Source organism: Convolutriloba macropyga, chromosome 9, assembly GCF_964194025.1.
Source record: "Convolutriloba macropyga chromosome 9, txConMacr16.3, whole genome shotgun sequence".
Classification (NCBI taxonomy): domain Eukaryota; kingdom Metazoa; phylum Xenacoelomorpha; order Acoela; family Convolutidae; genus Convolutriloba; species Convolutriloba macropyga.
In genome coordinates, this window is record NC_134476.1 from 4528950 (window position 1) to 4555822 (window position 26873).

Below are 26873 nucleotides of genomic sequence, written 5' to 3' on the forward strand. Positions count from 1 at the left end.
AGGAACGCAAAACCACTCACTACAAAAAACATCTTCAAGAGTTTGAGAACACTATGAATAGTCGAGTCAACAACACAACAGGTCTTGCTCCCAAAGATGTTAGGAATCATCACTGCTTAAAAGTTCTTCATTTCAGTCGACAGCAAGTCAAGATTCCGAAGCTAAGAAAACCGAAATTACAACCGGGTGAAAAAGTTCGCTTAGCTTATGCAGAAAAAAGTTTCCGTAAAGGGTACAAAGCACAGTTCAGCGATGATGTGTACGAAATTGTTCGAATAACAACTGTCAAACCTGTCGTGACTTACCAAGTGAAAGATGAGACAGGAGAAACCTTAAAAGGACGGTAACACGAACAAAAACTACAAAAAACAATCATTTGATTATGGACTATCATATTGTTGAGTTGCTATCCAATGCTTCTGATAAAAAATTATCCAGATAAAATACTTTCATGTTTCACAGTATTTTTACCCGAACAGTTTAACTTTGAGGGTGAGTGGGAAGTAGCGCTACTAGATATTTTGCACCCATCAGCGTACAAAAACATTTCCGAGGGTAAATTTTGGTATGTTGATTCAAAATCCGGTCCTAAAGATGAGATGCAAACCAAACCTGACACAGGTCTAAGCATTAAGCTAGACCCTATTTACATTGCTCCAGGTCTTTATATGTCCTTAGCAGAAATTCTTATTGAAATGAATGATGCTCTTGGAAAGATAAGACCGAAAGAGAAAGTTAACAACACGTGGAGTTTGGATAATGTTTCAAGCAAAGTGAAAATAACTCTTCCCTCAGAAAACTCCCAGTTCATTGTTGCAAGCACAGATTTAGCATCAATCTTAGGTTTCAAATCCAACTTCTGGCTATACACAAAAGGTCCACATATCAGCCAGTACCCGATTGATATCCTCAGAATTCATTCTGTAATGGTTTACACTGACATTGTAGAGTACAGCATAATTGGAGATACCAAAGCTCCTATACTCGGAATTTTTCCTTTCAACCAAAAAGTTCAAGACGGGAATACATTTGTTAGTAAATTCATGAGCCACACTTCGTTTCAAAATCTTCATTTCCGTAAGCTGTTAAAAAAACTCGATTCAGACAATCAAAATAGAACTTCGATCACAAACTGGAGAGTTGATTCCTTTCGTTGATAGGGGTCTAACTAGTTTAGTTCTTCTCTTTCGCAAAAAGCAACCACTTTCAGTTAATCTCCCCTAACAAATGCAGGCTGTATTTCTTTACCATACTTTAGCGGAGTACCTCGTCAGAGAGGACGTGGACTGGGTGCATTTGCTGGTACATTGGCTCGTTCCGCTTTCCCAATACTGAAAAAATAATTTGTACCCGCAGCCAAAAGAATTGGAAAAGATCTAATTGAAGCCGCAATACCTCAAATCGATGAAGTGATGTCAGGTCGTAGTACTATTAAAAAAGCTGCAAAGCGTACAGCTACTGCGATTCTTAAGAAAAAATTGGGAGCAGGACCTCCACGGAAAAACTTAAACTGAAGAAATCAAAAACTCCGCGAAAGAAAAATATAAAAATCACTTCAAAAAAAATCACGTAAGCAAACCAGTCGTCAAGATTATTTGATACATTTACCTTAGCCAAGATGATTCCAAATTCTGTACAACCAGACTGCTTAGATATCTTTGAGGAAATATCTATTCTGAACTCTATTACAAGAGGTGACGAACAAAAAGTTTACCCAATAAATTCAATGAATCCAGCATTCACTTTTCATTTGTAACTGACATAAATGTTTTCACCGACCTTCGAAAAGTTGACATGTATCTGAAAGTTAAACTTGTCAAAGATGGGAGACCTGTCACCGCGAAGGATGATGTTTGCTTAGTTAACAAATCAATGCACTCGTTCTCAAACTGTGAAGTTACATTTAACACCTATCAAGTTTGCACCACAAACGATCTCTACGCGCATAAAGCCTTCATGTCTAACGAATTCTCTGGTACACAGGGAACAAAATAATCTATCAGTTGGTTATAGCAATGAACAGTCAACCGGCGATTTTGAACACGAACCAGCAATCGTAAAAAGAAAGCAGGACAATCTAGAGGAGATGAAGTTTTGTGGTGAATTACCAATCGAAGTTTTTAACTGTAAAGGGCTTCTTCTACCTAACCTTACAGTTCAAATTAAAATGATCAGATCGCGACCCTAGTTCAATTTTATGTCATCAAAATCAGAAAACATTCACGCAGTTATAACAAATTTCTATCCCAAAATAAGAACCCTGACAGTCGACGAAGGGAGTTTTCAAACTATTTGTAAAAAAACTTGTACAAACTCCAGCCAGGTTTAATGCTTTGGAACTTAAACCCAGAAATTTTATCATTCTAGCGGGTCAAAACCAATTAATACATGAAAACATTTTCAACAATGCTCCAATTCGAACACTCGCTATTGCGATGAACACAAAAAGTGCTTTCACCGGTGATGAAAATGGAAATCCTTTCCATTATCAAAAGTTTGGTTTACGAGAAATTAAAATATCGAGAGGGAATCAAGTTGTTGCGCACATGGATACTAGTAGAAATTGTGTTACATACATTACAACAATGAGAGCTTTGAAATTCTACCAAGACGGCCCTAACATTAAAATTGGTGATTAAGAAAACCATTTTTGTTTGGTCTTTGATCTACACAACAATAGTAACTGATGATTCACTATCCTGATGTTATTTCAGCAAGCTTGAGACTTGAGCTATACTTCAGAGAAAAGTTAACGAACACTATCGAAGTAATAGTAGCTGGTGAACAGTTGTCATCTATTTGTTCAGTTGACAAAAACTGAAAAGCAACAAAAAATGGATAACACAAAAATAGAAAAAATAGTAGCACTTATTCCTGTTCTGAAATATAAGTTTATGGGTTGCTACCCTTCGAATTTATTACCGAACAACATACCGGAAAACTCTTTCTACATTGTTAACACTGATGTATCAAATGGAAGTGGTATTCACTGGAATCTATTAGCCCGAAAAAACAGTCACTATTATTATGGATCTCTTTTGGAAGAGACATCAATCACTATGCAAACATAAAGTTCAACAGAAAAACTCGTAAACTGATCGCTTCCAAACTTCAAACTGATAGTATTTGACAAATTGATTATAACAAATTGTGTTGATTATAACAAATTCATTTATTATAATCAACAACTTTTTCAATCTTGTACAAACATAACAATTGTAGTTTCAATTAATTATAAGGTAGTTGCATGCTCATCATTCGAGTCATCAAAAAGTCTTCCTCTTCTAGCTTTTTTCACTATCGGTACCCAATACTCAAATTCATCATCTGTTTCCTGATCTTTGTCAACTCTCCAAAACCTTCTTGATGAAACGTCTTGGAAGCGAACCATTTTCTTGGGTGCTCGCGTTACAGACGATGCCGATGAAGTTTCATTCTCGTCCAATCTCGGTGTACTAACGTCTCCGTTATCATTTTCCGTTCGCGGTCCCAAACCCCATAACAACCTCACATCAACCTCATCACGATGAGAACCTAACTGGTTCTCATACATTGGCAATTTTGGAAAATCGATATGCAGCATACTCCTCTCTAACACCCTCACTCAACGTACCTGAACCAATGGGGAGATTTCCCCAAGATAAATTGATAACCGATCTCACTGTTCGAGAAAACCAGGGATCAACTTGTGTGCAGGGAAGCTCTATTATCGTGTCACTCCTACTACTGTTTATATCAGTGAACTTCTCCATTACAATACGAGGAATAACAACCTTTCCAATTATTACCCAAGTGTTGTCCACTAGTTTTTCATGTACAATAAACACATCATCAGGATTATCGTTGATAAGATAAACGTATCGCTCGAACTCACCCTTTTTCACAATTTTTACTTCCATGTCTAAAAAAGAGAGATTAGTTTTTCTCCTATCGAATCCAGAGTTCAAACAAAAAAAATCAACAAACAAAAACTTCATAACACTAACCGGATATCCTGCTGTTGTTTTTGCGCAATGTAGCTGATGAGAAAGTAAAAAGCAAAAAGTAAATGAGAATTTAAAAAACTCAAATAAATTTAACTGTATTAGAACAGAATAAAATCAAAATTAAATAATGTGACATAAAATGTGACATAATTAGTAAATGTGACATCTGTTAGTAAATTCATGAGCCACACTTCGTTTCAAAATCTTCATTTCAGTAAGCTGTTAAAAAAACTCGATTCAGACAATCAAAATAGAACTTCGATCACAAACTGGAGAGTTGATTCCTTTCGTTGATAGGGGTCTAACTAGTTTAGTTCTTCTCTTTCGCAAAAAGCAACCACTTTCAGTTAATCTCCCCTAACAAATGCAGGCTGTATTTCTTTACCATACTTTAGCGGAGTACCTCGTCAGAGAGGACGTGGACTGGGTGCATTTGCTGGTACATTGGCTCGTTCCGCTTTCCCAATACTGAAAAAATAATTTGTACCCGCAGCCAAAAGAATTGGAAAAGATCTAATTGAAGCCGCAATACCTCAAATCGATGAAGTGATGTCAGGTCGTAGTACTATTAAAAAAGCTGCAAAGCGTACAGCTACTGCGATTCTTAAGAAAAAATTGGGAGCAGGACCTCCACGGAAAAACTTAAACTGAAGAAATCAAAAACTCCGCGAAAGAAAAAGATAAAAATCACTTCAAAAAAAATCACGTAAGCAAACCAGTCGTCAAGATTATTTGATACATTTACCTTAGCCAAGATGATTCCAAATTCTGTACAACCAGACTGCTTAGATATCTTTGAGGAAATATCTATTCTGAACTCTATTACAAGAGGTGACGAACAAAAAGTTTACCCAATAAATTCAATGAATCCAGCATTCACTTTTCATTTGTAACTGACATAAATGTTTTCACCGACCTTCGAAAAGTTGACATGTATCTGAAAGTTAAACTTGTCAAAGATGGGAGACCTGTCACCGCGAAGGATGATGTTTGCTTAGTTAACAAATCAATGCACTCGTTCTCAAACTGTGAAGTTACATTTAACACCTATCAAGTTTGCACCACAAACGATCTCTACGCGCATAAAGCCTTCATGTCTAACGAATTCTCTGGTACACAGGGAACAAAATAATCTATCAGTTGGTTATAGCAATGAACAGTCAACCGGCGATTTTGAACACGAACCAGCAATCGTAAAAAGAAAGCAGGACAATCTAGAGGAGATGAAGTTTTGTGGTGAATTACCAATCGAAGTTTTTAACTGTAAAGGGCTTCTTCTACCTAACCTTACAGTTCAAATTAAAATGATCAGATCGCGACCCTAGTTCAATTTAATGTCATCAAAATCAGAAAACATTCACGCAGTTATAACAAATTTCTATCCCAAAATAAGAACCCTGACAGTCGACGAAGGGAGTTTTCAAACTATTTGTAAAAAAACTTGTACAAACTCCAGCCAGGTTTAATGCTTTGGAACTTAAACCCAGAAATTTTATCATTCTAGCGGGTCAAAACCAATTAATACATGAAAACATTTTCAACAATGCTCCAATTCGAACACTCGCTATTGCGATGAACACAAAAAGTGCTTTCACCGGTGATGAAAATGGAAATCCTTTCCATTATCAAAAGTTTGGTTTACGAGAAATTAAAATATCGAGAGGGAATCAAGTTGTTGCGCACATGGATACTAGTAGAAATTGTGTTACATACATTACAACAATGAGAGCTTTGAAATTCTACCAAGACGGCCCTAACATTAAAATTGGTGATTAAGAAAACCATTTTTGTTTGGTCTTTGATCTACACAACAATAGTAACTGATGATTCACTATCCTGATGTTATTTCAGCAAGCTTGAGACTTGAGCTATACTTCAGAGAAAAGTTAACGAACACTATCGAAGTAATAGTAGCTGGTGAACAGTTGTCATCTATTTGTTCAGTTGACAAAAACTGAAAAGCAACAAAAAATGGATAACACAAAAATAGAAAAAATAGTAGCACTTATTCCTGTTCTGAAATATAAGTTTATGGGTTGCTACCCTTCGAATTTATTACCGAACAACATACCGGAAAACTCTTTCTACATTGTTAACACTGATGTATCAAATGGAAGTGGTATTCACTGGAATCTATTAGCCCGAAAAAACAGTCACTATTATTATGGATCTCTTTTGGAAGAGACATCAATCACTATGCAAACATAAAGTTCAACAGAAAAACTCGTAAACTGATCGCTTCCAAACTTCAAACTGATAGTATTTGACAAATTGATTATAACAAATTGTGTTGATTATAACAAATTCATTTATTATAATCAACAACTTTTTCAATCTTGTACAAACATAACAATTGTAGTTTCAATTAATTATAAGGTAGTTGCATGCTCATCATTCGAGTCATCAAAAAGTCTTCCTCTTTTAGCTTTTTTCACTATCGGTACCCAATACTCAAATTCATCATCTGTTTCCTGATCTTTGTCAACTCTCCAAAACCTTCTTGATGAAACGTCTTGGAAGCGAACCATTTTCTTGGGTGCTCGCGTTACAGACGATGCCGATGAAGTTTCATTCTCGTCCAATCTCGGTGTACTAACGTCTCCGTTATCATTTTCCGTTCGCGGTCCCAAACCCCATAACAACCTCACATCAACCTCATCACGATGAGAACCTAACTGGTTCTCATACATTGGCAATTTTGGAAAATCGATATGCAGCATACTCCTCTCTAACACCCTCACTCAACGTACCTGAACCAATGGGGAGATTTCCCCAAGATAAATTGATAACCGATCTCACTGTTCGAGAAAACCAGGGATCAACTTGTGTGCAGGGAAGCTCTATTATCGTGTCACTCCTACTACTGTTTATATCAGTGAACTTCTCCATTACAATACGAGGAATAACAACCTTTCCAATTATTACCCAAGTGTTGTCCACTAGTTTTTCATGTACAATAAACACATCATCAGGATTATCGTTGATAAGATAAACGTATCGCTCGAACTCACCCTTTTTCACAATTTTTACTTCCATGTCTAAAAAAGAGAGATTAGTTTTTCTCCTATCGAATCCAGAGTTCAAACAAAAAAAATCAACAAACAAAAACTTCATAACACTAACCGGATATCCTGCTGTTGTTTTTGCGCAATGTAGCTGATGAGAAAGTAAAAAGCAAAAAGTAAATGAGAATTTAAAAAACTCAAATAAATTTAACTGTATTAGAACAGAATAAAATCAAAATTAAATAATGTGACATAAAATGTGACATAATTAGTAAATGTGACATCTGTTAGTAAATTCATGAGCCACACTTCGTTTCAAAATCTTCATTTCAGTAAGCTGTTAAAAAAACTCGATTCAGACAATCAAAATAGAACTTCGATCACAAACTGGAGAGTTGATTCCTTTCGTTGATAGGGGTCTAACTAGTTTAGTTCTTCTCTTTCGCAAAAAGCAACCACTTTCAGTTAATCTCCCCTAACAAATGCAGGCTGTATTTCTTTACCATACTTTAGCGGAGTACCTCGTCAGAGAGGACGTGGACTGGGTGCATTTGCTGGTACATTGGCTCGTTCCGCTTTCCCAATACTGAAAAAATAATTTGTACCCGCAGCCAAAAGAATTGGAAAAGATCTAATTGAAGCCGCAATACCTCAAATCGATGAAGTGATGTCAGGTCGTAGTACTATTAAAAAAGCTGCAAAGCGTACAGCTACTGCGATTCTTAAGAAAAAATTGGGAGCAGGACCTCCACGGAAAAACTTAAACTGAAGAAATCAAAAACTCCGCGAAAGAAAAAGATAAAAATCACTTCAAAAAAAATCACGTAAGCAAACCAGTCGTCAAGATTATTTGATACATTTACCTTAACCAAGATGATTCCAAATTCTGTACAACCAGACTGCTTAGATATCTTTGAGGAAATATCTATTCTGAACTCTATTACAAGAGGTGACGAACAAAAAGTTTACCCAATAAATTCAATGAATCCAGCATTCACTTTTCATTTGTAACTGACATAAATGTTTTCACCGACCTTCGAAAAGTTGACATGTATCTGAAAGTTAAACTTGTCAAAGATGGGAGACCTGTCACCGCGAAGGATGATGTTTGCTTAGTTAACAAATCAATGCACTCGTTCTCAAACTGTGAAGTTACATTTAACACCTATCAAGTTTGCACCACAAACGATCTCTACGCGCATAAAGCCTTCATGTCTAACGAATTCTCTGGTACACAGGGAACAAAATAATCTATCAGTTGGTTATAGCAATGAACAGTCAACCGGCGATTTTGAACACGAACCAGCAATCGTAAAAAGAAAGCAGGACAATCTAGAGGAGATGAAGTTTTGTGGTGAATTACCAATCGAAGTTTTTAACTGTAAAGGGCTTCTTCTACCTAACCTTACAGTTCAAATTAAAATGATCAGATCGCGACCCTAGTTCAATTTAATGTCATCAAAATCAGAAAACATTCACGCAGTTATAACAAATTTCTATCCCAAAATAAGAACCCTGACAGTCGACGAAGGAAGTTTTCAAATTATTTGTAAAAAAACTTGTACAAACTCCAGCCAGTTTTAATGCTTTGGAACTTAAACCCAGAACTTTTATCATTCTAGCGGGTCAAAACCAATTTATACATGAAAACATTTTCAACAATGCTCCAATTCGAACACTCGCTATTGCGATGAACACAAAAGTGCTTTCACCGGTGATAAAAATGGAAATCCTTTCCATTATCAAAAGTTTGGTTTACGAGAAATTAAAATATCGAGAGGGAATCAAGTTGTTGCGCACATGGATACTAGTAGAAATTGTGTTACATACATTACAACAATGAGAGCTTTGAAATTCTACCAAGACGGCCCTAACATTAAACTTGGTGATTACGAAAACCATTTTTGTTTGGTCTCTGATCTACACAACAATCGTAACTGATGATTCACTATCCTGATGTTATTTCAGCAAGCTTGAGACTTGAGCTATACTTCAGAGAAAATTTAACGAACACTATCGAAGTAATAGTAGCTGGTGAACAGTTGTCATCTATTTGTTCAGTTGACAAAAACTGAAAAGCAACAAAAAATGGATAACACACAAATAGAAAAAATAGTAGCACTTATTCCTGTTCTGAAATATAAGTTTATGGGTTGCTACCCTTCGAACTTATTACCGAACAACATACCGGAAAACTCTTTCTACATTGTTAACACTGATGTATCAAATGGAAGTGGTATTCACTGGAATCTATTAGCCCGAAAAAACAGTCACTATTATTATGGAACTCTTTTGGAAGAGACATCAATCACTATGCAAACATAAAGTTCAACAGAAAAGCTCGTAAACTGATCGCTTCCAAACTTCAAACTGATAGTATTTGTGCACTATATTCAATTTACTTTGCTTATGTACTGTTTAATAATTTGTCCTTGTTCAATGTTGACGATGCTTTTATAATGCGATTTTTTTGCTGAATATTTATAATTCATTTATTATAATCAACAACTTCTTCAATCTTGTACAAACATAACAATTGTAGTTTCAATTAATTATAAGGTAGTTGCATGCTCATCATTCGAGTCATCAAAAAGTCTTCCTCTTCTAGCTTTTTTCACTATCGGTACCCAATACTCAAATTCATCATCTGTTTCCTGATCTTTGTCAACTCTCCAAAACCTTCTTGATGAAACGTCTTGGAAGCGAACCATTTTCTTGGGTGCTCGCGTTACAGACGATGCCGATGAAGTTTCATTCTCGTCCAATCTCGGTGTACTAACGTCTCCGTTATCATTTTCCGTTCGCGGTCCCAAACCCCATAACAACCTCACATCAACCTCATCACGATGAGAACCTAACTGGTTCTCATACATTGGCAATTTTGGAAAATCGATATGCAGCAAACTCCTCTCTAACACCCTCACTCAACGTATCTGAACCAATGGGGAGATTTCCCCAAGATAAATTGATAACCGATCTCACTGTTCGAGAAAACCAGGGATCAACTTGTGTGTAGGGAAGCTCTATTATCGTGTCACTCCTACTACTGTTTACATCAGTGAACTTCTCCATTACAATACGAGGAATAACAACCTTTCCAATTATTACCCAAGTGTTGTCCACTAGTTTTTCATGTACAATAAACACATCATCAGGATTATCGTTGATAAGATAAACGTATCGCTCGAACTCACCCTTTTTCACAATTTTTACTTCCATGTCTAAAAAAGAGAGATTAGTTTTTCTCCAATCGAATCCAGAGTTCAAACAAAAAAAATCAACAAACAAAAACTTCATAACACTAACCGGATATCCTGCTGTTGTTTTTGCGCAATGTAGCTGATGAGAAAGTAAAAAGCAAAAAGTAAATGAGAATTTAAAAAACTCAAATAAATTTAACTGTATTAGAACAGAATAAAATCAAAAGTAAATAATGTGACATAAAATGTGACATAATTACTCCTGGAAGTAATTAGGGTAACTAAAAAGCCACGCCAACTAATTTCACATTTTAATATGACCTAAAACTTGTAAACAAAAATTCAACATGTCACACAATTTCCCCTCAGATATTCAGAGCAATTAATTACCCACGCCAATTAAATATTCTATTGTTCTCAGGTAAACACTTAATAATTACACAAAAATTATTATAAACCCCGCAAAATTTCAGCCAATCAGAAGCGTCTCCCAACCTACCCCCAACATTTGCACCGACTATACTACTCCGGAGTGCTTGATTAGTCTGCTATCAGAGCGACTGTTCAATCAGAACATATTAACAAATGATCTGTTGAAGGCGACGTTCGAAATACTTTACAAATTTGTAATTTAGTTTATAGAGTCTAGATTTCTGATTTTAATAAAGACTTCTTGGACCGATAATTTCGATGTCTGGAACAATTGCACCTTGGTTTGGCATTTGTTCATTTTGCAAACAATAGAGAACGTATTACTTTGCATTCTTTCCTATCAGTTTATTGCCACAATCATTTACTAATTTCTTTGTGCACTCAAGAGATTGAATGTTACAATAATAATCATAAAACATTATAACGTTTGATCGTCATGTTATGTTTGCTTCTGTTGATCTAATTATATCCATAGCGTTCACTTCAATGCCCTTGAAAGCATTAAAGTCCTTAACTTTATTCAAAATTATTTTATCTAAGCCTGATGCCACAATAAACTCAGTACCTACAGCAAAAATTAGATCCTGCGCGATTATATATTCAACAAACAGCTTCACATCTATAACAGGGTCTTCAATTAGTTTTGAAGCACCTTACTCTTTAAACCTTAAGGTCTTAGTTGTATTATAGCAAAGTCAAAATATTTCTGGCAGCGTGGCCGTTGAATTTCCCTTCCTGTTCTAGAACATCATCAACCGAAACACCTGATAATTTCACCGGCCATTGATGTCTACACTGATTCTATGCAGGTAGTTCTTTAGTATTTCTGTTTGCCTTTGTGTTCATGAGCTCTAGTCTATACCTAAACTGATCTCAACCGTCTGTAGATCTTTGAATGAACTCGTCCTATTCAAAGTACTCCAATGAAATTATTCCGCTATGTGTAGTATGTTACTCCACTTTGAAACCATTCTAGCACTGTAACAGTTAAAAATGTGTAAGTGTAAGTTAAATCGTAGGCCAAGTTGCTAATGAAAAAAAAAACATTTTCCACAGCTCCAAACGGTCTCTACGCGCATAAAGCCCTCATGTCTAACGAATTCTCGTGCACACAGGGAACAAAATAATCTATCAGTTGTTGTCAGGGTTATAGCAATGAACAGTCAACCGGCGATTTTGAACACGAACCAGCAATCGTAAAAAGAAAGCAGGACAATCTAGAGGAGATGAAGTTTTGTGGTGAATTACCAATCGAAGTTTTCAACTGTAAAGGGCTTCTTCTACCTAACCTTACAGTTCAAATTAAAATAATCAGATCGCGACCCTAGTTCTATTTAATGTCATCAAAATCAGAAAATATTCAAGCAGTTATAACGAATACCTATCTCAAAATAAGAACCCTGACAGTCGACGAAGGAAGTTTTCAAATTATTCGTAAAAACACTTGTACAAATTCCAGCCAGGTTTAATGCTTCGAACTTAAACCCAGAACTTTTATCATTCCAGCGGGTCAAAACCAATTTTTACATGAAAACATTTTCAACAATGCTCCAATTCGAACACTCGCTATTGCGATGAACACAAATAGTGCTTTCACCGGTGATAAAAGTGGAAATCCTTCCATTATCAAAAATTTGGTTTCCGAGAAATTAAAATATCGAGAGGGAATCGAGTTGTTGTGCACATTTTACTAGTAGAAATTGTGTTCCATACATTACAATAATGAGAGCTTTGAAATTCTACCAAGACGGCCCTAACATTAAAATTGGTGATTACCAAAACCATTTTTGTTTATTCTTTGATCTACAAAACAATCGTAACTGATGATTCACTATCATGATGTTATTTCAGCAAGCTTGAGACTTCAGCTATACTTCAGAGAAAATTTGACGAACACTACCGAAGTAATAGTAGCTGGTGAACAGTTGTCATCTATTTTTATTGAAAAAAACTGAAAAGCAACAAAAAAATGGATAACACACAAATAGAAAAAATAGTAGCATTTATTCCTGTTCTGAAATATAAGTTTATGGTTTGCTACCCTTCGAACTTATTACCGAACGACATACCGGAAAACTCTTTCTACATTGTTAACACTGATGTATCAAATGGAAGTGGTATTCACTGGATTCTATTAGCCCGAAAAAAGTCACATTTATAATGGAGACCCCCTTGAAGACATCAATCACTATGCAAACAAAGTTCACCAGAAAAACTCGTAAACTGATCGCTTCCAAACTTCAAACTGAGAGTATTTGTGCACTATATTCAATTTACTTTGCTTATGTACTGTTTAATAATTTGTCCTTGTTCAATGTTGACGATGCTTTTATAATGAGATTTTTTTGCTGAATATTTAAAATTCATTTATTATAATCAACATCTTTTTCAATCTTGTACAAACATAACAATTGTAGTTTCAATTAATTATAAGGTAGTTGCATGCTCATCATTCGAGTCATCAAAAAGTCTTCCTCTTCTAGCTTTTTTCACTATCGGTACCCAATACTCAAATTCATCATCTGTTTCCTGATCTTTGTCAACTCTCCAAAACCTTCTTGATGAAACGTCTTGGAAGCGAACCATTTTCTTGGGTGCTCGCGTTACAGACGATGCCGATGAAGTTTCATTCTCGTCCAATCTCGGTGTACTAACGTCTCCGTTATCATTTTCCGTTCGCAGTCCCAAACCCCATAACAACCTCACATCAACCTCATCACGATGAAAACCTAACTGGTTCTCATACATTGGCAAATTTGGAAAGTTGATATGCAGCAAACTCCTCTCTAACACCCTCACTCAACGTATCTGAACCAATGGGGAGATTTCCCCAAGATAAATTGATAACCGATCTCACTGTTCGAGAAAACCAGGGATCAACTTGTGTGTAGGGAAGCTCTATTATCGTCTCATTCCTACTACTGTTTACATCAGTGAACTTCTCCATTACAATACGAGGAATAACAACCTTTCCAATTATTACCCAAGTGTTGTCCACTAGTTTTTCATGTACAATAAACACATCATCAGGATTATCGTTGATAAGATAAACGTATCGCTCGAACTTACCCTTTTTCACAATTTTTACTTCCATGTCTAAAAAAGAGAGATCAGTTTTTCTCCTATCGAATCCAGAGTTCATACACAAAAAAAATCAACAAACAAAAACTCCATAACACTAACCGGACATCTTGCTGTTGTTTTTGCACAACGTAGCTGATGAGAAACGGTAAAGAAATCCCTCAAAAGAAGCTCTTAACACAGTTAAATGAAGGAGTAAAATTGATGTTGAGAAATTTAACTCCGAAAAACCTGAAATTTTCAAAAGTTACTAACTACTACAAGCAAAAAAGTTTTGTAATTGTAATAAGAATAAATTTACCAGGATGATCAAGTTTTGTTTCAAGTTCTTTACTTTAATCGCAGACGAGATTCAATCAAACAATTATCTGAAGGAAAGTAGGACCATAATATATGGAGGAAAAAAACTAATTAATTATTCTTTTAGATAGTGGATCATATTCAAAACAAACTTTTTCTGTAAAAGGCATTTTATTTTTTTTTTAAATTGGAAAAGGTCACCTAATTACAATTTGAGTTTGCATAAATTTTAATGACAAGTCAAGAATTTACAAAACTCAAATAAATTTAACTGTATTCGAACAGATGAAAATCGAAGTGAAACATCCCTTTCGAGTAACTCAATAAACATACAATCAGAGACATAAGATAATCAATCACCTCCTCCAAATCACTTTTTAAAATGCTTTTAATTTCAAAAACCAAAATTCAAGATGTGACATAATTACTCATGGAGGTAATTAAAAACCCACGCCAATTAATTTCACATTTTAATATGACCTAAAATTTTTAAACCAAAATTCAAGATGTGACATAGTTACTCCTGAGATAATTAGACAAATTAAAAACCCACACCAATTAATCTCATATTTTAATATGACCTAAAATTTCAAAACCAAAATTCAAGATGTCACATAATTACTCCTGCATGTAATTAGGGTAAATAAAACTCCACGCCAATTAATTTCACATTTTAATATGACCTAAAATTTGTAACAATTTGATTGCGACAATCATTTACTGATTTCTTTGTGCACTCAGAGATTGAATGAAAGAATGTTATAATAATAATCATAAAATATTATAACGTTTGATCGCCATTTTATGTTTGCTTCTGTTGATCTAATTATATCCATAGCGTTCACTTCAATGCCCTTGAAAGCATTAAAGTCCTTAACTTTATTCCAAATTATTCTATCTAAGCCTGATGCCACAGTAAACTCAGTACCTACAGCAAAAATTAGATCCTGCGCGATTATATAATCAACAAACAGCTTCACATCTATAACAGGGTCTTCAATTAAATTTGAAGCCCCTTACTCTTTGAACCTTAGGGTCTTAGTTGTAAAATAGCAAAGTCAAAATATTTCTGGCTGAGTTGCCGTTGAATTTCGCTTTCTGTTCTAGAACATCATCAACCGAAACGCCTGATAATTTCACCGGCCATTGATGTCTACACTGATTCTATGCAGGTAGTTCTTTAGTATTTCTGCTTGCCTTTGTGTTCATGAGCTCTAGTCTAAACCTAAACTGATCTCAACCGTTTGTAGATCTTTGAAAGAACTCGTCCTATTCAAAGTACTTCAATCAATTTAATCCGCTATGTGGAGTATGTTACTCCACTTTGAAACCATTCTAGCTCTGTAACAGTTAAAAATGTGTAAGTGTAAGTTAAATCGTAGGCCAAGTTGCTAATGAAAAAAAAAGAAAACATTTTCTACAGCTCCAAAACGAGGCGGCATCCTGATTACAACAACTGACTGAAAAAGTTACAATTATGAGATTAAGATGTTTTGGGATTTTTAGCTAGAGGAATAGGAGCTGATGAGGTATTACACTTGATACAGTGGAAAATGATCAAAATCGAATAAAAATAATTAAAAGATGAAGGCCCTCTTTGGGCCACCTATTATACTGCTGGTCTGTTCTATGGATACTTGAACAACCGGGTCTGTCCGAGGGAACACATGTATGAACGGAAAGCTCAAAACCCAGTTCTATTCTTATCATGTAGTCTGCTTTTAAAGATGGTTAGATTCTAATATGAAACAATATAAACTAAATATAACAAAAGCGTCAAATATGAACAGATAGTTCAAAAACTTTTGGTAGCAGAGTGCACAAGCTCTTTTTATACATACATGCACGTAGTCTTCAGTTTCCTATTGTAAAAAAATAGGTGTCCAGAGCGGTATCAATACCAACTCGGTATTCTCAATAACTTTTTGTATTGTCGAAACATTATGTTCGGTCTCCCGAAAGCTTAGTACCAAATGTCATAACAATACGTAAGAAGAAGAGAGTAATCATTGGAAAACGTTAAAGAGCTCGTTAGTATTACACCTAGATAATAGTTTTTTTTCGATAATTCTAAAAACCGAAATGATCCGAACTCAGAGCAGTAGGAAAAGAGGGGCTATAAATAAAATCAGGCGAAGAAACTGGCAACAAGTGAATTTATTGTTTTGTCTCTGTTACTTTCCTTTATCTTCTCTCACTTCTAATCTATTGCTCATTGTTGGGTGGTGGGGCTACCAGAGTACGGGTCCGGTCTCTCACTTCAATCTGGAGTGCGAAGTAGTGATAGATCTCGCTGAAGTGGGAAATGCTCATTAGGATGTCTTCGAATGATATGCTCCATTCAATGTCGTACACTCCCGGGTCCAGGTCTGGTTTGGGTTTGGAGGGATCCACTCCTAAATCAAACATAAACCGCCTAACGTTGGACGAATTACTCTCGAACAACTGGCGAGGGAAACAATTTAGATAACGTCACTAGCTAGAGAAACTTTTAGCAACAGATTTAATTTCTGAATGTGCGCAATCAATTCAAATCACTCAAAATATGGATCTATTCTGTCCCCCCCCCCCCCCCCCCCCTCAGCTTAGTGAGCAGAAATCTTTTATGACCCCCAGGCCCACGTGCTCTTTTCTTACATAGTAACGTGCTATATAACAACATACAATTTGTAACTGGGGGTCTTGAAGAACACTGGGGGGGGGGGGGGGGACAGAATAGATTCCAAAAATCAAAAGTAAATCGCGAACAACGTCACTCTGGAATTGAAGTCGAAAGAATGTTCTAGAACATAAGATTTTTTGAGGACACCATTACAATAGTTGCTTCAAACTTCGTTCGAGAGCAATTAAACAATTCCAACTTAGGCACCACGTTCTACAATCTAATACACTTCGTCTGAGTTATGACAAACATTACAAGCTAACGTACGACAACTTGCTCTGAAACGACTGACGAAGGAACGCGGCTGGCTTTGGTAGTATCTGGATTAAAATTAGCCTCACTAGATGGGGTTTAAAAGGTGACGTGATAGGGTTAGGAGTATGTACGTTCATTGCATGTGCGTTGTGTGGAGTGGGTCGCTATATGAACTAAACAAAATTGTCGCTTTACATCCTGAATCTCTGCCTCTCAGCATTTTCGGCGAATCACACACGTTTAGATTCTCGACATTTGACTCCCTACAATACCGATATTTACCACATCAATTTTTAGACCCCCACATTCGAGAATCGTCATAACTAGAAGGATTCTCTCGAATGTGAGGTTCAACAATTTGATGTGCTAAATATCGGTGTTGTACGGAATTAAATACCAAGACTCTAGACGTATGCGATTCTGATCAGTGTGAAATTGAAGGAAAGTCATTATAACTTACAAACACATTTGAGATTTAAGCTAAATTTAAAATTTGACCCTACAGCAATTCGGAAAATAATTTCTACCGTTGGCCGCGACATGCTTTTTCTCTGCTTTCTCTCCATTGCTTGTCTTGTCTCCCGATTCGATATCATCATTACCAGTAGATATATTATCTCCGTTGCCTCCGAGTGAACTTGTCACCACATTCTTAGTGGCGTCTCCCATTCGCAGCAAATTGGTACCGATTGCTGAAACAATCAATTAATGGTAATGTTTTAACTGCCATGCGATACGAATTTTTGGGACTGTTTCACTTTATCCCATCCACCTGAATAAGGACATCTGTAACTTATATTTCGACACCTTTATAATGGTTGTCAAAGCTTATAAGGGTGAGCAAACCATGATCAAATCAAAAACACATTACCTTTTCGAGAATATAGCCCAAAGATACCGGCAAATACCCACCGTTGACATCCTTGACGCCCATCGGAATTGAAACCGAGCAAGAATAGAGAAGATACAAATTGACCGCCTTTTTGTCAAAAAAGTTCAAATATGGTATGCAGTTTGCTAGATTAGATAACAATGCTTAATTCAGCTTCCAAAGCGAAGGCTATTAAACTTACTACGAATGTCATAATGTCAGCTAGCAATTGCTCTAATGAACCCTGCATCAAGTCTTGATGGCCGCGCATTATCAGTTTATCCAGTATTTTATTTTGCTTTGACCTTGATCGTATTCACTAAATTGCGTTAATCCAAAATCTTTTCAGTTGAAGTAGTTAGTGAGGCAAGTCCGAAGTCAAACATGAAAGTCGTGATTTGAAAAAAAAAGGAAAACGTGATTGGAAGGTAAAACAATTTTATAAGAAAAACCGCATAATAAGACCGCAAAATACAAAAAAAACTAAATGAAAAATCAAAAAATTGTTACCTTGCCAGCAGACAATTCACCAAAATGGGCCAAATAGGCGAGACAGTTCCAAAACATCATACCTTAAATTGTACATACTTTTGGTATTAGGAAATTGAACTCACACCACCAAAGTAAGTCTAAAATCTATACAAGAACACTGTTGCAAGCGCAACAGATTTCTTATTGCCCTCGTCAGCTCAAAAGACGACAATTGAAAAAAATATATAAAACTGCACAAAATATTGCCAAATTCTTGAAGCTAAAATCTAACCTACAATACAGACGAAATATCCCGAAAAATAACAAAACGAAAAACATTCATGAATTTGCCAAATTTACACTTTTTGGGTTTATGTTGGCAGTAGAGGCACCTATAACTCAAAACAAACCCAGAAGATTGTCAGAAAATAGCCACAGTTGATTCCGACAACCAAGATTGGGATTGAGACAAGAGGAAAAACTAATAAAATAATAATTGTATAAAAACAATTTCAAATCTTTTGTACGAAATTCACTATATAAATCTACCTCTCAACACCACAGCAGTTGTTCCAGAGCAATCCCTTAATAATTTTCTTGTAATAACCAACCAACCAAACATCCAACAAACTAAAAACATTTAAAAAGACAGAAAATCTGGAGAAAATAAAAAACTGTTTTGTTTTTATTCCAGTGACAATCTCCCCGTCTTCCTCAAGCAAAACCACAAACAGCATAGCTCTAAGCCTACAATTGAAAAATTTGTTGGGAAAAAGAAGCCAAAATCACAGGCCAAAAAAGCTAAAACTTGACTAAAGATTATTAAACATAGCCGGCAGATTGCCAGAATAGCTGAGAAAGAATAGACTTGCGTACCGTATAATAGAGAAACAGATATAAGCTAAAAAGTTATCAACGCCCCACAAAAAGCTAGGTAGAAAACATTCAGCGATAAATTCATAAAGCTTATTAAAATTCATTGCGCAGAAGCCTTTTCATTACGGACCTTTATTACACATATGAGATCCTTTGACCTAAAAATAATTCAATATGAACTTCAGTTTTGAAATGCAAAAGTCATTTTATTGAGTGAGGTAAGTCACGTATGATCAAAATCAAAATCTAATCACGCAAAGGAGCTAAAAACGCCGGCTAAATAGAGTGAGGAATGTCACGCGCGCAAACGCCATTAGTAAGAGGAGGAATTCATTCCAAAAATTTGAGCTTTGCTGTGTGCACAAATGCAAAAAGAATAAGAAAAAGAGCGTCAGACGAAAGAAAAAAACATAGCAGGACAAGTCCTGAATCAACTCTGACCAAACAAAAAAACAAGAATGGACTGAATGAAAAGCCAATTCGAAAAAAAAGTTGATCAAATAAAAACAGTAAAAGATCTTCAAAAATAATCGACTAAGATCGGGCGAATTGCTCTGATACGACCAGCGAGCGGTTGGCATCGTCAGTAGCTAGCCATGCTTTAGTGGGGCTGAGTTTCACTTAATTGAAGGGGCGTGAGGTGAGCAGCGGGTACACTGGGGGGGGGGGGGCGATAGCAGGGGGTCTTTGGATGCACGGGACTTTGCGTCCTGAATGATGTGCAGGGGTAGGGATATGGTGGGTGAAGCGACACGGGGCTGATGTGGGGGGGGGAGGTGTTGTGAAGGGAAGGGGGTGGACGGGTGGTTTTAAACATGGGTATAAGTCTCCAAAACAGTTTCTGTGAATCGCATACTCGAAGACTAGTGAGCTGAAAAGCTTTAAGAGCACTTAATGTCCGCTGGTCGTTACCTGTTATTTCCTTTTTTGAGGACGAAAAGTCAAATGGGTCAGACGAAAAAACGGTCCAGCCAAAAAATGCATTAAGAAAAGGCCGAAATGACAAAGAAAATTGGTAGAAACTTCGTTTGAGAGCATTTCAGAAAAAATGCCACAAAACAATTCAAATTCTTTGAATCGTAAAAACCAATACAACCGCAATACAGCGCCGCTCAGCTTACAGCTTTGCAGCTATAACAAACATTCTCATTAGATTGCCGATAGTGCCCTAATACAATTTAGTTTCTTTGAAAAAAAACTAAGAGCATCGCCGCAATATAGCTCCCCGCAGCTATCAGCTTCGCAGCTAGAACAAAAATACCAGGCAGATTGTCGATAAATGACCTGACCACCATCGATTCCCACATTGGGATTCGAAGAACAGAAAAAAACAACCGACCTACCTCGGTCGAACTGCTCTAAGACAACCGGCGAGCGGTTGGCTTTGTCAGTAGCTAGCCACGGTTTGGCGAGTCCAGACTTAGATTCAGTGAAGGGCGTGAGCTGAGCAGCAGAAGGTGCGCGCACTGGGGGCGGGGGAGTAGTTACAACAGTGGTGGGGGGATGATGGGAGGGGGTCTTTGGCTGCACGGAGCCCTTACGACCTGAACGGTGTGCAGGGTGGGGGATTGGGGTGAAGTAAGGGGAAGTCTGATTTGGGGGAGGGGGGTGGGTTGTTGTGGGGGGGGGGGGGGGGGGAGGGTGTTTGGTCAACCTATAAGAACCACCCTTAACAACATAAGAATAAGTCTCCAAAATCTGTGAATCTCATACTGGAGACTAGTGAGCTGAAAGGCTCTAAGAGAACTTAATGACTGTCGGGCGCTCAGTCAAATGGTTCAGACGAAAAATCGCATAGAAAAGACAAATAGGACAATCGTTTGAGAGCAATTATTGGCAAACATTAATTTATGTGCAAAAACATTTTTGAAAAGCGGAACATTTTGACGCTTTTTCGTCGGTTAGAATCTAAAATTACACTTAATTCAGCTTTTAAACTGAACGCTATTAATCATAATAATAGTGCCAGCCAGCAATAGCTTTAATGAATTTTGATAACCTAATGCACTATGACTTAATGACCGGTCTTTATGTGTATCCGGTTTCGTTTGATTTTGCTCTTTTGACTTTGACAATGTTCACTACATTACGTAACCAAATGACTAAAAGAAATTAAAATCCATTCAGTTTAAACCGTGAGTGAGGTAAGTCACGATTCAAACGTGAAAATCGTGACTTAAAACGAAAAACGTGATCAAAAGGTAAAGCGAATTTTAAAATCGGAGAGCGCCTTAATATTAGTCACTTAGCGGCTGACGGCGGCTCTTAAACAGAACTAAGTTCAAATAGCGGGCATCTAAAATTGGGCTTCATGAGGTCATCCCCTTTAAATTGATTTATTTTTTCGACACTGACGCTGATGACTATATTATATTTCAGAGCAACTGCTGCTTTCGAAAGCCGGTATGAACAAAAACACCATATTCTCTTCTCTCTAATCTTCACATTTTTTTCTAACGACCACTGAAACGATTTAAAAAACCAAATTGCCACAATACCTCCTCTTCGAGTGGTAATAAAAAGAAAGATCTTAAAAAATCTAAAAAACCGGCTAACGTCGGGCGAATTGCTCTCAAACGACCGGCGAGCGGTTGGCTTCGTCAGTAACTAGGCACGGTTTAGCGAGGCTAGCTTTAGCTTAATTAAAGAGCGTGAGGTGAGCGCAGCGAGGGGGGTGCACCGGGTGGGGGGGGGCAGATGGGAGTGGCAATAGGGGGGAGGGTCAATCTCTGAGAACCGCCCTTCGCACCATAAGTATAAGTCTCCAACACAGATTCTGTTAAACGCATTCTTCAAGACTAGTGAGTTGAAAGGCTCTAAGAGCCTTTCCACTATGCCCGTTGGGCGCTACCTGTTTATTCCGTTTTGAGGACGAAAATTCAAAGGCGTCAGACGAAAAATTGGTCAAGTAAAAAATTGCGTAAAAAGACCGACAGGAATAATATAATTGCTACAAACTTCATGAGAGCAATTAATGACAGCGTACAAGGCTGACGGCAGCAATCAATAACAAAACTTAAGTCACGGAAGAAAAAAGTTCCGACATCTTTTGGATCAACGAACTAAAGCTGATTTCTGCGAGCAATTGATGATGCTATTACTGTTCTCTCACACCTTAGAGGTCACATCAAAAACATTTCAAAACTAATTGATATCCGTCATGAAATTGGTATGCCTGCATAGATGAACCCGCGCTCAAAACGGCCAAATAGGACTAATATAAATTGTAATGATACAAGGACCCTCTCTTTACAGAAAAAATATTTGCCGAAGTACAAAGTCATTTAAGCCAATGAAGTCGTCATCTCTTTGAATTAAAGTGAAGAAAAGTCAATTAGATAGTGATGAAGTCATTCTTGAGAGAGGTAAGTCACGTGTGACAAAAAAATTCCACGCGAATGAACAAAAAATCGTTTCAAAAAGAGTGAAAAATGACGTCACGCACGCACTTCAGTTGAAATTGCATGATCGAATGAAAAAAAAAGCAGATTTGAAGTGATTGTGACGTCATATGATCGTAACTAAAAATCTTTACAACGAAATAAAAAAAACTAAGAGAAGGCCAATAATAGCCTCAGCTATTGCTTCGCGGCTATTAAAAATGGAAAATATTAATTTATATGCAGAAACAATTTTAAATTGCGGCCCATTTTGATGTCATGTTGCAGTTGGACATACACATGTTTCTTGGTGAGCGATACAGTGGGTTAGTATCAATACCAAAAAGCGTTAAAGAAAGCCACTAAAAATTAAAGAACTAAGAATCAAGTAGTGCGCATCTAAAATTGGGCTTTATGTGTTCATCCCATTTCTATTTTTGAATTTCTTTTTCGATACTGACGCTGTTGACTCTATATTATATTGCAGAGCAACTGCTTTCGATAGCCGGTATGAACAGAAACACCAATCTTTCTTCTCTCCAATTTTCTCAATTTTGTTCAACGACTGCTGCTGAACCGATTAAAAAAACATATCGCCATAATACCTCTTCTTCGAGTGGTAATAAAAAGGAGAAAACGATCATAAATAATAACGGAAGAGAGGATGACGGCGGCCATTATCATCAAAATGCAGTTTACGGAAAAAAGAAACAGTTCCAACATCTTTTGGATCACCAACTCAACGAACTGTTATGTGAGTTCAGAGAGCAATTGATGATGCTCGAAAATACTGCTCTCGCACACCTTAGAGGTCACATCAAAAACATTTTTACAACTAATTGATATCAGTCATAAAATTGGTATGCCTGCATAGATGAACCGGCGCTGAATACGGCCAAACAGGACTAAAATAAATTGCAATGAAACAAGAACCCTCTCTTTACAAAGAAAATAGTTGCCGATAATCAATTTATCGTACGTAGTCATTCAATCGCATTTCGAAAGGGGCAGCATCTAAATCATACCTGATGGCGGAACTGGGTTAGTGAACTTGAACGTCACGAAAAGAACCTCACCATCAATTTATGGTGCAAAAACAACTAACTATGAAGGGGTTCCAACCCGCAACCTCTCGTGTCACCAGATTTCGCAACTCGGTCAAAACAAGATACAAAATGTGACTCACTTCCGATTGCACAATAAAGTTCCTGCTCATTTGGCTGTCCCTGGAACACGTCATAGAGACTTTTCCAGAACTGGATGAACTGCTTCTGGTTCAGACGTTTCTGCTCAGTAGAGTCATACCCCCTCACCCTCACATCTCTGCCCTCTCTCGCCATCGCACGAAACGAGCTCACGCCCAAGTCTCCGTCGTGGAGGTCAGAGCTGTTGGTTCCATTCGCATCGCTGCCTTCTTCAGTGATTGTCCTGAAATTGTTCTGACTTATCATAGCAGCTACGTACTTCTCAATCACTGAACAGTTTAACAGTATTTCGTTCTCAATAAACCAAGAGTAGATGGCAGACAAACCAGAATGGGCGGGCTGTAATGGGAAAGAACCCATTTTTCTTCCGCGCAAAAAAGCAACGTCGACAAAAAAATAACAGACTTCACTGTGTTGTTTCCTGGTCCATTTGTATAACTATGAACTGTTTCTGCTTACGATAATTGAAACCCTGTCATTGTTTTTAAATTTAATTAAAAAAATTTTTAGGCAATCTGTGAAGCGGATGCTAAGTGATCTCGTTGGTCGTCAGCTTTATTTGGTAGAATTGATATATTAACTATGTTCTATGTCTCTTTTTGCACCAAATCGCGAAAAATTTTCTGAACAGTTCACAGTTTAAAACAACATGCAGAATATCAATAACTTAATATTTCGAGATCGAAATATTTGATTCATGTCTTATACTTAAGAGACGATCAAAGCAAAAAGCAAAAAAGCGAGTTGGAGAACAACTAACCTTTTCAACCTGCGATTGTTTTCTTTCTGCTGCTTTCTACTTTTCATCTGAGGCATCGACTTCGACTTTGTCAAGCTGGCTTCCACCGTACTTCCATTGCCACCATTAGAACCCATCGGTTCCTCCGGATTGGTAGTTTGATCATCTTCCGTGCTTTCATTGGGCTCCTTCTGCGGACTAGCTTCCGCACTGGTCACAGGGTTCGAGTCTGGCCCAGAGAAGGATACCAAGGACGGAGAAGATGAGGGTTGCATTGCTGAGGGGTGGTCTACAATTTCGATGGGGGTGGAGGGGTTGTCAGGTGAAGTGAACATTTCTTGACTACTGTCTGAGGAATCGGTCACTCTAAAACCAGACAAAGTAATCCGTTTAATTGTATCATTTTGCTTATTCTGAAATTTGAAAAAAAAATTGAAATCAGTTTCAACAAAAAGTGCGTTAATTGGCTTTTGTGGACCAACTAGTGTATTTTTGATTTGATAACGGTTCGCATAAAGGTCGAGAAAAAAGGGTCCCTCATTCGCGTGAACAACATTTGTTATTTCCAAAACATTACGGAACTTGTGTTCAAGTCTAGAAAAAAGTGTGAGTAAACATTAGGTAAAAATGAAACTTTTATTGTACTCACAGTATCATAGAAAGATTTTGTTCATATTGATAACTTTCTTCATAACGATACCACGATAACTATCTTAACCAAGTACGTTACTTCAGAAATACTAAAACACACCAACATACGTATCGTCATAGTACGAATAGAAAGCACAGTTATCATGGAAACCATTCGAAAAGGCACAAACTTTTGATCTACAGAGGGACAGAAGTGCATCAAGTATAGGAATTTGAGTCTCTCTTCAGCGTCTTTTCTGGTCATGAAGGAGAGAGCCAGACAGAACTCCCCGAAGTTGACCAGACCATCTCCGTCTGTGTCAACTGCCCAAAATGATCGCTCACACATCTTGTCAGCTACAACAAAGCACAAGTTACACACATTCTTATCATCCAAGAATTGTACTTAGACTACTCATCCTCATGAGCACTCGGAGGTGTCTCTCACGGGCTTGGGGCTGTCCTGGACTGCATCGCTCAAATAGAAATGGTTTTGCTTTAATGTTTTTTTATATTTTGGTTTATTTTATTCATCTTCACCCTCATGATGTTCAATATTTGTCTAATTTTTATGGTAATGATACCTGAATTCAATTCTGAATTTAGCTAGCTTTCCGGTTAGCCAAGTCCTGACTATGTATATTCGCATCAGAGTTAATTTTTGTAATTTTTATTGTTCATGGCCACTTCAATTATTATTATTTTAAAAAAAAAATCGAATGCACTTAATGATTTCAGACCAATTGCTAACTAAATGAATTGCTTCTAAATTTTATTGCGGACTTCCAGATAGGGAACATAACTTCGCAAGTGTTAGAAAATAATCGAAAAAATTGCACGGCAATTGCAAGTTTTGAATCATTGCAAATTTTAAGTCATCTTGCAAGATCTGCAACTTCGGATAAGTATATCCGTAGCAGTTCTTACCCATAGAGTTGCAGCACCAGGGTGAAAGTGTCTTCATGAGAGCAGAGTAGCGGAGGAGGTTGATTTTGCTCTGGACACAGAAGGGGTCATTCCTGTCAAAAGCCTCCTCCGGCTGAAGTTGAGACCAGAAGAATCCAGCCACTTGTTCTTTCTTGAACATCTCATAGAGCAACTCAAGCTCACCCTCATTGAACACTGACTTCTCTCTGAAACAGTTAAGGAGAATTATTTGAATTCTTTCGAATAAATTTTCGACTGAAGAGTGAACTCTGCTATTGAAGAACATAGCCGGCAGATTGTCGGAATAGCTGCTAAATAGACTTGCGTGCCGTAAAATATAGATAGAAACAGATACTGACATAAGTTGAAAAAGTTAATGGCGACGCTGAAAAAGCTATGTAAAAAAATCAGGGATAAATTGATAAAACTAATTAATTCCGTAGAAGCCTTTTTCAAGAGAATTATTGGCAAGAGAAGGAGTGAAATGTACTGGAATGGTAAGCATATGGTCCGCATCTACATCAAATCGAAAAATAATGGACAATTTTGAAGCACCGATTACGAAAACAGACTTCTTTTTTAAAATTTAGAAGAAACATGGTCAGATAATTGCAACAAATTAACCCCGATGTCGTTAGAAACCTGTATGAAAACTATACAAACCATCTACTATACTTTAGGAAATCAGAAGGTGTAATGACGCGTTACTAAAGAACAAATTTGAACTCAAAAGGTTACATTATTTGATGTTGGCAACTCTTTTCAAAAAAAAAAAAATCTTCAGGTGTACGCAGCTTTTTGATACCACAGTGTAACTTCAGTCAAATAAGGAGCACACTTTGTTAGACAGGCA

General features: G+C 37.0%; 2 protein-coding genes across 2 annotated transcripts in view; both read right to left on the minus strand.

Moving 5' to 3' along the window:
* Positions 1–26873, minus strand: part of LOC142345572 (dynein regulatory complex protein 9-like) — a 216791-nt gene that overhangs the window by 159734 nt on the left and 30184 nt on the right. The gene's annotated exons all lie outside the window — the stretch shown is intronic.
* Positions 16077–26873, minus strand: part of LOC142345570 (TBC1 domain family member 9B-like) — a 64212-nt gene continuing 53415 nt past the window's right edge. Inside the window, exons 18-23 of the mRNA XM_075397673.1 lie at positions 26021–26226; positions 25285–25450; positions 24485–24829; positions 23706–23947; positions 17449–17613; positions 16077–16400 (exon numbers count right to left, since the gene is read on the minus strand). Of these exons, the coding sequence (XP_075253788.1) occupies positions 16210–16400; positions 17449–17613; positions 23706–23947; positions 24485–24829; positions 25285–25450; positions 26021–26226 (1315 nt within the window). The 3' untranslated portion in view covers positions 16077–16209. The remainder of the gene's footprint in view (positions 16401–17448; positions 17614–23705; positions 23948–24484; positions 24830–25284; positions 25451–26020; positions 26227–26873) is intronic.